Source organism: Patagioenas fasciata, chromosome 6 (genome assembly GCF_037038585.1).
Source record: "Patagioenas fasciata isolate bPatFas1 chromosome 6, bPatFas1.hap1, whole genome shotgun sequence".
Classification (NCBI taxonomy): Eukaryota; Metazoa; Chordata; class Aves; order Columbiformes; family Columbidae; genus Patagioenas; species Patagioenas fasciata.
Window position 1 is genome coordinate 22,081,394 of NC_092525.1, and position 12,405 is coordinate 22,093,798.

Sequence of the window (12,405 nt, forward strand, 5' to 3'; positions counted from 1 at the left end):
TTACACTCTTAAACTCCAAAACTTATAGAAAAATCCCTTAGTTTCTTTAGCGAACATCTTTAACTGAATGTCAGTTCACGCAACTTGTGTCTTGTTTCATTGACACCTCTGAGGTGTTTCTGTGGAGTCTGCTTCAAAATGAATCACAATTCTGATTTTCTATAGAAAAAACTCTAACTTCTAAAGATGTCTTTACTTTTGTAATGACATCTGGCAGAACTCTGAAGATGTTGTTCCATTAACTACAGGTAAGGATTACATTTACTCCGAACAGACACAGTACATCACAGCGTGTCACAAGGCACATCACACTGAACAATCAAACTCCAATACAAATGCAATGTGTACTGCCATATCAGACTGAAGAGTGTTGTACTTCATAATTTAGCAGAGTTGTACGTATTTTGTTTTAAATCTTTATTCGTAAACAGATTCTCCAGACTACTGATCATTGTCCCTCAATATCCTTCGAATTCCTTGGGAAAAGCACAACTAACTTAGGCAGAGGAGAAGGAGCTTGACCTCTTACCACACAGTGAATGAGTTCATTAGCTGTTCAAGAGTGAGCCTTCAATATTTCACCTTTGCTCCACTATTTTAATCCAATGAAGTTCTAAAATATGTCCAAAGTAGCTACTTAACCCTGATTTATGAGTGCCTAGATTTAAACATTCCTGTTTTTCCAGAAAAATACTGTATTGCCTGCCACTGTAACAATTCATGTTAAAAGAAATCAACCACCAATCCAAACATTTTTTGGTTTTGACTATACTAGTGCAAACTTAGAGCTCCTACACAGTCAGAAGAGGAAGCTAGATCACAAAACATACAGGGCTCCTGAAAAAAAGCCTACAGCCAAATATGGCCTATCAATGGGGGGGTTTAGTCAGTTTACATACAAATGATGTCCAGATGTGGACACCTAGGGCTTTCCTCCTTGCAGAATTAACTGTGATCAAAAGGTTTATCTGATTATTTATACAATACCATACCAAAGACTATGTTAGTTTAATGGACAGATTAGATCTGGAAGCAGTTCAGCAATTTCCACTCAGTTTGTAACAGTAAATACTGCCAGACTTAACCCTGCCATAATTCTATGCAAGCAGTGAGCTTTTGTAGCCCTGTAATTACTGCCTACACCTGGGACGTGATGCAGCACCACCTGAATGAAATTAACTTCATCAATGTAAAATCCATTTTCAGTGCTACCACAGCACAAAATGTCCTCCCCCATTCAGTGCTCTCAATAAAAAGTGTCCCTTCTAATGATGAGCACGAGACACCCCACTTCTAAATTTTTTCTTTCAGAAGGGAATACTTTACAAAAGGGCGAGTTTTCAGCTATTTCTCTCAACAGTTCCCCAAAGAGAAAGGAGGTTGATAGTGCCACCAGTCTCGAGCTTCCAGCCACCAGTGACGAGGCTTGGTCACCAAACTGGTACCAGTGAGGAGGCACAGGGTGTGCTGGGGCAAACCCAGCCCAGGGAGGAGCTCAGCAGGGTTACAGCCGTCGTCCCAGGGAGGCACAAAGAGCCCCATATTCTAGCACAGGAACACTAAACGTTAATGTCTGGACTCATAACAAAAGGCTAACTAGACTTCAGCTGTCTTTTATTACTGTTACATATAAGTAGCACAAGAAAGCCTTTATTAGGAACAAGTGGGTGGGTTAGACTGGGTGATCTCCAGAGGTCCTTTCCAACCCCAACCATTCTGTGATTTAAGTAGGAAATTTTCATTTTCCACCCAGGAAAAAAAAAAAAAAAAAAAAATCCCAAGTTTCAGGGCCAAGCCTGCAGCGTGTCCTTCACCGACTGACAGACCAACACTTTGGTGGGGCTTTCGCCCGTTCCATGTTCCAGCAGCGGCACCTGAGCCATCACCGCCGCAGCAGTGGTGCGAGGACAGTGGATGCGATCCTCAAGCAATAGGATAACTTTTTTCTGTCAGACATTGCAAATTTTACTACGAGAGCACAGCCTGGTGTCAGCTGCCCGGGGTCCGGGCACCCCTGTGCCGCAGGCGCGAGCCTTTGTTCTGGGGAAGGTGGGCACCCCGTGAGGGCTCACCTGTACCGCTTCGTGCCCCCGGTGACTCGGCGTGTCCAGGCCGGCCCGGCCGGGTCTGGCCTGTGGCGCTGCCCTTCCCCCGCTTCCCGCCCGCACCGGCGCCGCTTCAGCCAGCGGCGCCCGCCAGGGGGCGGCCGCACCCGCCGCCGTTGCCGCTCCGGCTCGCGGCGGTGGGGAGCACGCCCCGCCCGCCTGCCGTGACGCGCTTGGCCCGCGCCGCCGCGGTGCATGCCGGGGCGGTGGCGGGACCATGGCGAGCGACTTCTACCTCCGCTACTACGTGGGGCACAAGGGCAAGTTCGGCCACGAGTTCCTCGAGTTCGAGTTCCGACCCGACGGTGAGAGGCGGGCGGGACCGGGCGGGTGGCGGCCGGCGGGACCCGCGCTCTGCGCTGCCGGGAGGATGCGGGGCTGGGCCTGGCGGGGCTCTAACCTCTGTCTGTGTCGGGCAGGGAAGCTGCGCTACGCCAACAACAGCAACTACAAGAACGACGTGATGATCCGGAAGGAGGTGAGGGAGCGGGGCCGGGCGCGTGGGGCGGGCTGTGCCCGCAGCTCGCCGGGCAGCGCGGCCCGGGCCGGGCGGTCATGCCGGGTGTCGTTTGTAGGCCTATGTGCACAAGAGCGTGATGGAGGAGCTGAAGAGAATAATCGACGACAGCGAGATCACCAAAGAAGATGACGCTCTGTGGCCTCCGCCGGACAGAGTTGGCCGGCAGGTTGGTGAACAAGGTCTTTTCTAATGGCTGCTTTAGTTTTTCTGTGTTAGCTTGTTAGAGGCATCACTTTTTCTTCATGTCACTATTACTTATAGCCAAGAGGCAGACAAATGCTATTTTAAAACCTGTGCAATGCCTAAAGACAATTTAGTTGTGAGAGTTAATATGATTCACAGATTTGCCGTGTTTAAAACCTTTGTAATAAAACTGGAATAACCATCCTCTCAGTACTTAATTATTTCTTACCACAAAGTGGTAGTTTGACTTCCTGTAATATTTAACTTTTCAGGAGCTTGAAATAGTAATCGGTGATGAGCACATCTCCTTCACCACGTCAAAAATCGGTTCGCTCATTGATGTAAATCAGTCAAAGTACGTACTCTGCTTTTTTATGTTGCTGTTCGTTTTATGTAACGATCTATATTAGAAGTTGTTGGTTACGAGGTACTTGTATTTTATATTGTTTCAAAGTACACATCAGTTCCTGAGGGCACAAGTGCTCTGTGTTCCCACCTAATGAACCAAATGCTTTGAGACTGTGTCATTACACGCTGTATTTTCAAACTCTCCAGTAGGTAACCTGCCTGCAGGAACCAGTCAGGCACAGTCAGAGTCTGAACTGAACCCGCACTGGCCCGTCCACACCAGTGTCCCTGGGGGAACCGAGACTTATGTCGTTCACCTCAGCTGAAAATACGGATATTGTATTTTGTAAACCCAAAGTGATGTTACTACTTGTTTTCACGATAAAAATGCACATTTTGTCAAGACTTACAACTTGCAACCTTGAACTGTAGAATGTTTTTATCAGTCCATGCAGGATGAAACAAATCTGTTAATGTCTAAGATGACTTCTGAAAAGTCTCCCTATAGGCTTTGTTGCTTTTTAATAGGTTAGTTTTACAAACTGCTCTCTTAGAACATCAATCTAATTTTTTTTTTTCCTCCCTTCTGTTGTGCACTGCAGGGATCCAGAAGGCTTGAGAGTGTTCTACTACCTGGTCCAGGACCTTAAGTGTCTAGTCTTCAGTCTTATTGGACTACATTTCAAGATTAAGCCAATTTAAGTTAAACAAACTGAAGTTTGTATTGCAGTACCTGGGGGGTGGGGGGGTAGGCTGAATTCCATGGCTGTTTCTGGCCTTGAAGTTTTTATGTATGTTAGAATGTTTGTTTTGGGTTTTTTTTGTTTTTTTGTTTTTGTTTTTTACAAACTGTCAGTGACTGCCATAATAAAATGGTGACATCTGTATTGTTAATTTGTAAGTTCTGGTGAGAAACTGACTTCCTAACACTTCTTTTGTCATGGTATGTTCAGAGTATGCATATCACACAAAGCTGTATTTCACTTATCTAGGCAGCAGTAGAAAATGGGATAAAGTCTGGCTCTGTGATATGAAACTTTTACCAGCTGTCAAGATAAACTTCTGTTGCTGCCCTGAGTTGGATATTCTGTTAGCCAGCTCAAATACACAAAACAACTGAAGCCCGACTCTGCACATGACAGCTGGTTATAGCAAAGACACACATCAGCTTCCCAGCCAGCGCTGCTGTGTTACCTGTTTTCCTTCAGAGCAGGAGACAACAGGCTGCCTGTGAGCCATCCAGGACCTTCACTGGCACTCTCATCCAGACTTATAACTGAAATTAAAAGTAATGTAGGATGTATTTAGTTAAGTCCTAGACTAGCTCATCTGTTGTGCAGGATTTATTAAGACACTTAAAGAACCAGACGTATCTCAACTTCAAGGTGGTAATTTCTGTAATGTGCTGTGTGAGACCCCCATGCTGGTAACAGGCTCTGAGGGGGTTCCCTATGGAAGCTCTGTCAAACTCCACCCTTGCTCTCTCTAGCACCTCTGTTTTTTCCTAAATCAGTAACCACTGTGACTAAAAACAGATTGTGATAAATTGACTTTTTAAAAGGTGGAAACATTCCACCCGTCTTACCTGTGCCAGCACCTCCTGCTTTCCCTCATCACAAGCACGGTGAGTCCTTTCCACCAGCACCCCTAGCGCCCTCCCCACACGCCTGCCCCGCTTCCCCGCCACCCTTCCCGTGCCGCCTTCATCCCCGCAGCCGCCGCCTCGCCCCGCGGGGCCGCTGGTGGGCGGGGCGCTGATGGGCCGCGCCAGTGACGGGCCGCGCCGGCGGGCGCCATCTTGGTCGAGGGCAGCTTCGGCTTCCGTGTCGGCTTCAGCGCGGCTGAGAGCACCGGGCGGCGGCCGCCAGCTTGGCTGAGGGCACAGCGCAACGCCGTGGAGGTGGAAAAAAACCAACAACAACAAACAACAAACAAAACCAACACAACAACCCACCACTAAAAACACGCAGGAGTGGCTTGAAACCCGCGACTGCTCCCGCGAGAGGCGAGACGGGGTGGAGTGGCCCCGGTAGTGCGGCGGTCGCGGGCAGGCTGTGCGGCCATGGGGGTAGGTTGGAGCCGCGGCCGGGCCGGGTCGGGCCGAAGCGAGCCGAGCGGAGCTCTGACGGCCTCTCTCACTGCCTCTTGCCTTGCAGAGGATCGGCCTGCAGCTGCGCGCCACGCTGGAGAACATCACCCGGCTGCGGGCCGAGGGGGAGGATTTCCGCTGGTACCTCAAGGTGCGGGGCCGCGGGGAGCCGGGAACCGCGGCCGGTGTGCGAGCAGCTCACGGGAGAGGCCGGGGGCAGCTGGCGGGGGAGGCCTGTGCTGGTACGAATATCACATCGCTCCGCTTAAGAACCGATGTGGTTTTTTCCACCCAGTGCAAGCAGGCTGCTACAGGAGCAACGAACGTGGGGCTATAAGCATATAAACACATATATGTTAGTACGTGTATGACGTTATACATTGGTTTGCAATAATGAAAATACTTAAGTTCAGGTGCCCCTGCTAGTGAGGTGGTTGCTAATCCATTATCCAAGTAAAGCAGGTAAATGTTGAGATGCGCTGTTCCCATCTTGTGTTTGGTGACCGCACTATAGAACATGTTTTCCACCCAACATGATGAAGGGCAGACAGACCCCTCAGGGGCTGTTGGGATGGACGGCAGCTGGTACCGACTTCAGCTGGGGTGCGGAATGGTGGGGATTGTGCATCTGGAGGGTTCACATCAGCTCCCTGGATCTCACAGAGCTAGGCTTAATTCCATTTTTTAATCCCTAATTATTGACAGCTTTAAATTCTCTATTTCTCAGCTGAAATGTGGGAACTGTGGTGAAGTTTCTGAAAAATGGCAGTATCTGCGACTGATGGTACGTTTCCCTCTTGTAACTCGCAGCAGAACAAAAAGGAGAAAACAAACCTGCCTCTTACATTTTAGCATCAGGGATGTGAATACTTGCACCTTTGATGAGATAGTATTCTAATAGCTATATGTATTCAGGAAATGCTGTCATATTCCATATTAAAAATAATATATAGAGACTGTTAATTGAAATATGCTATTGGAATGGTGACTGTTGGTGACAAAATGTTTACGTCGGCTTTGAAATGCTGCCTTTCTGTAAAAATGTCATTTGAAAGCTAATTCTGAAGTGGTATTAGAATAAGGCTGTGCCTGTAGCATATTCCTCTGATGCGGATGGAGCTTTTTGGAGGAGTTTAGGTAACTCAAGGTGAGTTACTCATGCTCAATTAGCATTTGCAAACTGAAAAAGCAGGATAATATTTGTGAGGGATGAAAGAAGGTTCTGTTCTTAAGAATAATCATCCTTTTTTGTTGCATACTACTGAGTGGTAAGAATGCATTTTGAGGAATTAATGGAACACACCTATATGAACAAGACATAACTATTATTCACTATTTTAAGTGTAGAACAGGATTATTCTTTGATAATCACAGATTTCGGAATTATAGATATCTCTAGTGGTTTGGTTTGGTTTTGTTTTAAAAAAAAACCTTCTTGTTGCAACATTTTGAAAAGTTAAAGACCATTGTAAAAATTACTTTACCTTTGCAGAGGTTTCCAGTGGCTCAGCCAGACTGCTGTTAAAAACTATGTCACTGTTGTCATGGTTTTTAGGACAGCGCTCCCCTGAAAGGAGGCAGAGGGAGTGCCACCATGGTGCAGAAGTGCAAGTTGTGCTCCAGGGAGAGCTCCATTGGTATGTGCTTTGCAATTTAAGAAGTGTCATCCATTTTACACTTTTTCTCCTAAGTTTTTTACTCCCCATTTTTGCTGAACACTGTTTGTAAAGAGCATTCACTAGGGATTTTTCTTCCTTGTACACTGGTGCTTGAGTTCACAACAGGTACATACTTGCCATCATGCTCATGAAGGAGACAGCAAGACCTCCTGCTGAGTCCAGGTTTCTGCATGAACAAAGCTCATATCCATAATGTCATTTTACAAAAGTGTGCTATTTTTTTTGCATTGGTAGGATAACAAAATGGTGTCATGTAAATTTCTCAGTAGAAGTGAGAAAAATTCAATTCTACCTGTTGAGGGCCAACTGCAGGAACTGCTTGGTTACTTTGTTTCTTTTACTTTGTATAAGGAAATTTCTTCCAAAGAAGCAGCTGGTGCTTGGTTTGTGCCGAATAAAACTGAAGACATGATGCCACTCACTTTTGCACTTCTGATTTTTTTTTTTTTAGATATTTTAAGTCAGACAATCAAGCCTTACAATGTAAGTTTGTTTTCTTTTTATATAACTGGTGAAAGATAAATAAGCAATAATAATGTTTTGAGTTTTTGCTTTATCATCACACTCTCCTCTTTCAAGAGCACAAAAAGCTGGAGTTCCTCCCTGTCTTTTGTAGACTCCTGCACACAGTCTGAAGTGTAGAATAATCTGATACATTTCATAAGCAAAACAGAAAACTGTATCACTCAAATTAGACGTGATTATATAGTGCCTTTAATAGTTGCCTTTTGAAGGCTTCCTTGTGGCAGATTAAGAAATTCTAGATAATTGCTACCCATTAAATGAATTCCAGGATTTTGCTGTCACTTGGGACGAGAGTTGATAGTACTGTCTTTAAAGCAATTAATTCCTAGATGAATGCTTGTCACTGTCTTTCCCTGTTAGATGAAAACTAAGGGTATTCTGATTCAATTATAGGCCGAAGACAGCGAGAAATTCAAAACAATAGTGGAGTTTGAATGCCGAGGTCTGGAACCAGTTGACTTTCAACCACAGGTGAGCTCTTATTTGTGATTTGTTTCCCAGTTTTAAAGAGCACTTCTTATAGACCTTAAAGTGATAAAATACAGATTATTTTAAATGGTCCTGCTCTTACTGGAACATCCTAGACCTCCCCAGTTTTCCATCCTTTCCACAGTTCTTTTACTTCATTTGACTCCAAAAAAAAACCCTACAAGCAGCTAACGCTAACAACTCCGGTATTCTTTGTGCCAGCAAAATCTAAAATTAAACTTGCCTCAGAGTCTTGTTCAAATTGCCTTTCAGATGACTCAGCACTGCTCATTCAATTAATCTGAAAGGTCTTCATTGCTTGGGTTATTGCAAAAGAGTCTTTCCCAAAGGGGAATTTTGAGCCTGCATAAGTAGAGACCCTCACTCAGGAGAGCACCACTTTGCTTCTTGGCACGTTACAGAGAATAAATGAAGTTTAACAGTCTTCAGTATACAGCCTCTAAAAAGCTAAATTTTCTTTGAAACGTGACAGCACTAAACCCACAGGAAATGAATATTGGCGTTTTTCCATGTGAAAATTGATCAGACACAGACTGAACATAGTCAGCAGTTAAAGACTGTTGTAAAGCACACCTCAAGGTCTGGAGTTAAAGGATTTCTTCAGGACCAAGCCAGTCTTCAGTGATTCATTTGCGTGTGAATGGTCATGTTCTATGCAAGTTAAGTCCCTACTATATTTAACCTATTATTCCAGTCGGATTAGGTGTAAATAGAATGACAAATATAAACTTGTCTTATCCTTCCCTCAGACTGTGACACCCCACAACAAATTTGGTATACATAAAATCACCACTGCAGTGTGCTCCAGGAACAACTCTTTTAGTTATTTAATTAAGTGAAGCCCATCTTTTTGAGGAACAGAATGGTTATTAGTTTATTCATGTTTGAAGGCTTTGCAGCCAGACCTAGGAACTTGCACTTCAAGAAAAAAATCTATGAGGAGGCTACAAAATGTAGATGTTTATAGCTCTGCATCCTAGCTGTCAGTTTTATTTTTATCTGCAAAGACTTTGCAGCTGTAATAAAGCTTTTAATTGAATATTCTCAAAGTTTCGTCAGTGCACTCTAATAGAGAGTACATTTGAATCCCTGAGCAGATGCTTCAGTGACTTTTCTGATGCCTAAATGAGTAAATATACAGAATTTTGCAGTTCAAAACGATTCTATGAACTACTATGTATTTGACATGATCCAAGCCAGGCTGGCTTCTCCACAACTTTTAATCTGGCTTTTGATTAGCACCAAACATAGCATATGACCATAGCATTACTGTTATTTTCTTTGTAGTTTCTGATAGCCGTAATACAGCCATGCCTGAAGTCAATTTAGAGTGGCTTAATGCTTGCACATCTTATTTAAATTATAGTCATTTTCTAAAAGAAAAAAAAAGTCTGAAAGAGGAGAAAGTATTCTTTGACTCTCTGATATAAACCCTATTTTCCTACCTACTAGCAGCAATAAATTCCAACTAGGTACTCGTGTGTTCTCATAATGGGTAAGGACAAACTTTTCCCCCTAAGTACTTCTCTTTCTTGTTTAGTGTGCTTGATACATCTGCTGCAAATCTGATATATAATTTTTGGTGTTTCTTGAGGATAGTTCGGCTCCTTTTCTGGCCTTGTCTCTCAAGTAAATGCTTCATCTAAAAAGCTGAGGTTTCTTCATAAAATTTCTCTTAAACCTTCGTTAGCTGTTGGTCCCTGGCCAGTCAGCAGAGGGCAGAGAAGTCACAGCATGTCCCAGCTCCCCGCTGCAGAGCTTAAACAGGTCTCTGACGCCAAAGCCGTAAGAATGCAAGTCCTGCGGAGTGTCTGGTACAGAAGCTTGTAATTCCAGTCATATGGCTTCTTGTTCCTTGGAGGGCTGGTGAATATCTCCAGGTGGCAAAAGCAGGGTCTGCTTTTATTTTTCTAGTGTTTGTTCTATACTGCAGCTCTGCTCTTTTGTCCCATGATGCTGATCTTCCTCTCCACCCTGAGCAGTTCCCTTGAGAGGGGCTTCAGACAGTTATCTAAAGGCCATATTCACACTGTGCATTGCAAATAGCTCTCCTGTTGTTACATCTTCCACACTCTGTGGTTTATTTAACTCCCAAGTGCTTAACCTTCCACTCAGATCCTGAAATATTTTTAAATCATGTGGCTTACTTCACGCATTCTTACACAGTTAAATGTCTGACCAGCACTAGTGGGGATTTCTTTATCAAAATGCATGTGTAGACCCCTTGCAAAGAACCAGGTAGCAGCTAACTCTGCTCTTTAGCTACTTCTTAATACAATTCTGTAGTTAGCAATGGCAATGTAAGAAACCTTCCTGTGTGCTACAGAGGTGGCTGGGATCTGTAAATTTGCTTTTAAAACTAATACAACTTAATTTACAGCTTGATAACTGTGAACCCTAAAATGAGAGAGCTATTCCTACAGAAGATAAAACAGAACACCTTGTTCTTGTGCTGTATGCCATACCCAATTCACTGTTTAATTCCTAGTGCTGTCCTTTCCTTCACCAACAGTAACAGCAGTGAAGAACACTCCCCTTTCAAATGACTGCTTGGGTGCACTAATCTGTTCATTCCACCAGCTGAGCCTCCTTTCGTGCAACGCTTGCTGGTCACTTCTGTACCTAAATTCAACACAGGCTGCGCCTCTTCTAGAGTGTCTTGCATTCTGACAATATTTAAGCCAAAACTATTAACTCTCTTCCACATTTTCCTTTTATTGTTTTCTTGCAGTGTAAGTATACTATGCAGCTATTTTATACGTAATGCCTGTATGGGCTCTGAACACAAAGCTATTAGTAGCTGGATGCCACTACATAAACTTAAAAATGTAGGTTTAACATTATCTAGAATACTTGGAAATTCCTCTACGGCAAGAAAAATAGAGGAGTGGTGTTCCCTCATTGTACTCTGTGGTTGCTTAGATTGAATTTTCCGAATTCACAAACAGGGTCACAACCTTATACTGACTCTTAACCAGGAAAGAGCTTGACCATTCTTTCTACTTAATTTAAAAAGAAATACAATAAAAGTTTGTGCTGAGTTACTTTCTCTCAAACATGTTTCAATGATTGTATTTTTTATTTTCTTGGTACAATTTATTCTTAAAAACTTACTGCCAATATGTTTGCAGGCAGGGTTTGCTGCTGAAGGTGCAGAATCTGGCACACCTTTCAATGACATAAACTTGTTAGAAAAGGTATGTTGTCTCAGTTTCATTAGTCAATCTAATTATCTAGCTTTCATCTAAAGTACACACCCTGCACATGCAAGAGACTGTTTGGCTCTTTCATGGAGGCACTGGAAGGTCATAGATGGAGAGAAAAACTAGATCAACTATGAACAACCAGCATGACTAACAGAGTCATTTTACAAGTACGCATTTGGTAGCTTAGCAGCTGGCAAAGGTAGAAATGCAACTTTTAAGTCACTCAGGAGTTCCACAGAGTAAACACTTGGAATATTAAATGGCTGGGTTTATTCAGACTGGTGAACTGATTCTTCTAGCAAGATGCCTGGTCTCTTTCCTGTGCAGACATATTAAAAAAGAATATACAGACTCTGTCCTTCAGAGCTCAGGATAATGACTCCAGGACTGCAAATCTTCCTTGGCTGTGAGCAAGAATCTCAAGGTCAAATCTGTTCCCTGGTATCCTACTTGGCAGAGATCTGCTTGTCTGCTTACCCACCTGACCAGGGTATTGTAAATGATAGATAATCCTTTCATCTGCTGTGGTTCCCATCTTGTCCACTACAGGCTGTGAACTACATATGAAAAAAAAAAAATAATTTTTCAAACACTGAGACTGAGGCACATTTAATTTCAAGTCAGTGTTCTTGTTTCTGTCAGATATCAGAATTTAGTTTAGTCACTGCACAGTTCTTTCCACAGAAATCTAAACCACAAACTTTAAGTAAGGCTTAGTTTCAGTTTGAATTCCAGTCTGTTTTAGACATGATTGCGTTCTATCCTCTGTGACTAATACTGTGAAATCTTATTTCCTATAGGATTGGAATGACTATGATGAAAAAACAAAGGAATCTGTTGGAATCTATGAAGTTACCCATAAATTTGTAAAATGCTAAGTTCATACCCCTAATAAATCTTTACATGCTTATTGATGGAGGAGCTGTAACCATCAAAGATGCAGTTTCATCTGAGTTACTTTTCACATGGCTGTACTTCAAAAATGGAAACCTAAGTTGTACTTACTGTCCCCAAGAAGTCCTAATAAAATATTTTCCACAGAGCACTTTTGAGATGGCCTCAGTACAAACTGAAGTAGCACATACACTTGACTGAACTGTGCCATTTTCTTAATGTTGTCTTTTTTTGGGAATATATATGGTTGTGATGGACTGTAGCTTAACCACTCTATCAACAACAAGTACTTAAAAGACTTACTGCCTTTAAGTTTTTAATAGCCTGTCACCAAGAATTACCCACATTTGATTTTCTAACATAAGCA

At 43.3% G+C, this 12,405-nt stretch overlaps 3 protein-coding genes across 3 annotated transcripts; 2 read left to right on the forward strand and 1 right to left on the reverse strand.

Annotated features, from left to right (window-relative positions):
* The first annotated feature begins 2,258 nt into the window (after nt 1–2,258).
* On the forward strand, nt 2,259–4,057 carry MAGOH (mago homolog, exon junction complex subunit). The gene is made up of 5 exons (XM_065842332.2): nt 2,259–2,410; nt 2,525–2,583; nt 2,681–2,791; nt 3,081–3,163; nt 3,759–4,057. Exons 1-5 carry the CDS (start codon nt 2,323–2,325, stop codon nt 3,856–3,858), a joined length of 441 nt encoding a protein of 146 aa, XP_065698404.1. The 5' UTR covers nt 2,259–2,322; the 3' UTR covers nt 3,859–4,057.
* Nucleotides 4,058–4,059: 2 nt separating this feature from the next.
* Nucleotides 4,060–6,626, reverse strand: LOC139828284 (uncharacterized). The gene is made up of 2 exons (XM_071810228.1): nt 4,742–6,626; nt 4,060–4,432 (listed from the first exon to the last, which is right to left on the reverse strand). The coding sequence occupies exons 1-2, from the start codon at nt 5,348–5,350 to the stop codon at nt 4,427–4,429; spliced, it is 615 nt and encodes a 204-aa protein (XP_071666329.1). The 5' UTR covers nt 5,351–6,626; the 3' UTR covers nt 4,060–4,426.
* On the forward strand, nt 5,083–12,189 carry CZIB (CXXC motif containing zinc binding protein). The gene is made up of 8 exons (XM_065841822.2): nt 5,083–5,224; nt 5,313–5,396; nt 5,973–6,029; nt 6,801–6,882; nt 7,376–7,407; nt 7,843–7,920; nt 11,070–11,135; nt 11,945–12,189. Exons 1-8 carry the CDS (start codon nt 5,219–5,221, stop codon nt 12,020–12,022), a joined length of 483 nt encoding a protein of 160 aa, XP_065697894.1. The 5' UTR covers nt 5,083–5,218; the 3' UTR covers nt 12,023–12,189.
* Nucleotides 12,190–12,405: the final 216 nt, after the last annotated feature.

Coding starts and splice junctions, on each gene's coding strand:
- CZIB (XM_065841822.2), top strand. Junction 5,397..5,972: donor ATTTCCGCTGGTACCTCAAG/GTGCGGGGCCGC, acceptor TCTATTTCTCAG/CTGAAATGTGGGAACTGTGG. Junction 7,408..7,842: donor AGACAATCAAGCCTTACAAT/GTAAGTTTGTTT, acceptor ATTCAATTATAG/GCCGAAGACAGCGAGAAATT.
- MAGOH (XM_065842332.2), top strand. CDS start 2,323: ATGGCGAGCGACTTCTACCTCCGCTACTACGTGGGGCACAAGGGCAAG. Junction 2,792..3,080: donor CGGACAGAGTTGGCCGGCAG/GTTGGTGAACAA, acceptor TTAACTTTTCAG/GAGCTTGAAATAGTAATCGG. Junction 3,164..3,758: donor ATTGATGTAAATCAGTCAAA/GTACGTACTCTG, acceptor TGTGCACTGCAG/GGATCCAGAAGGCTTGAGAG.
- LOC139828284 (XM_071810228.1), bottom strand. CDS start 5,350: ATGTTCTCCAGCGTGGCGCGCAGCTGCAGGCCGATCCTCTGCAAGGCA.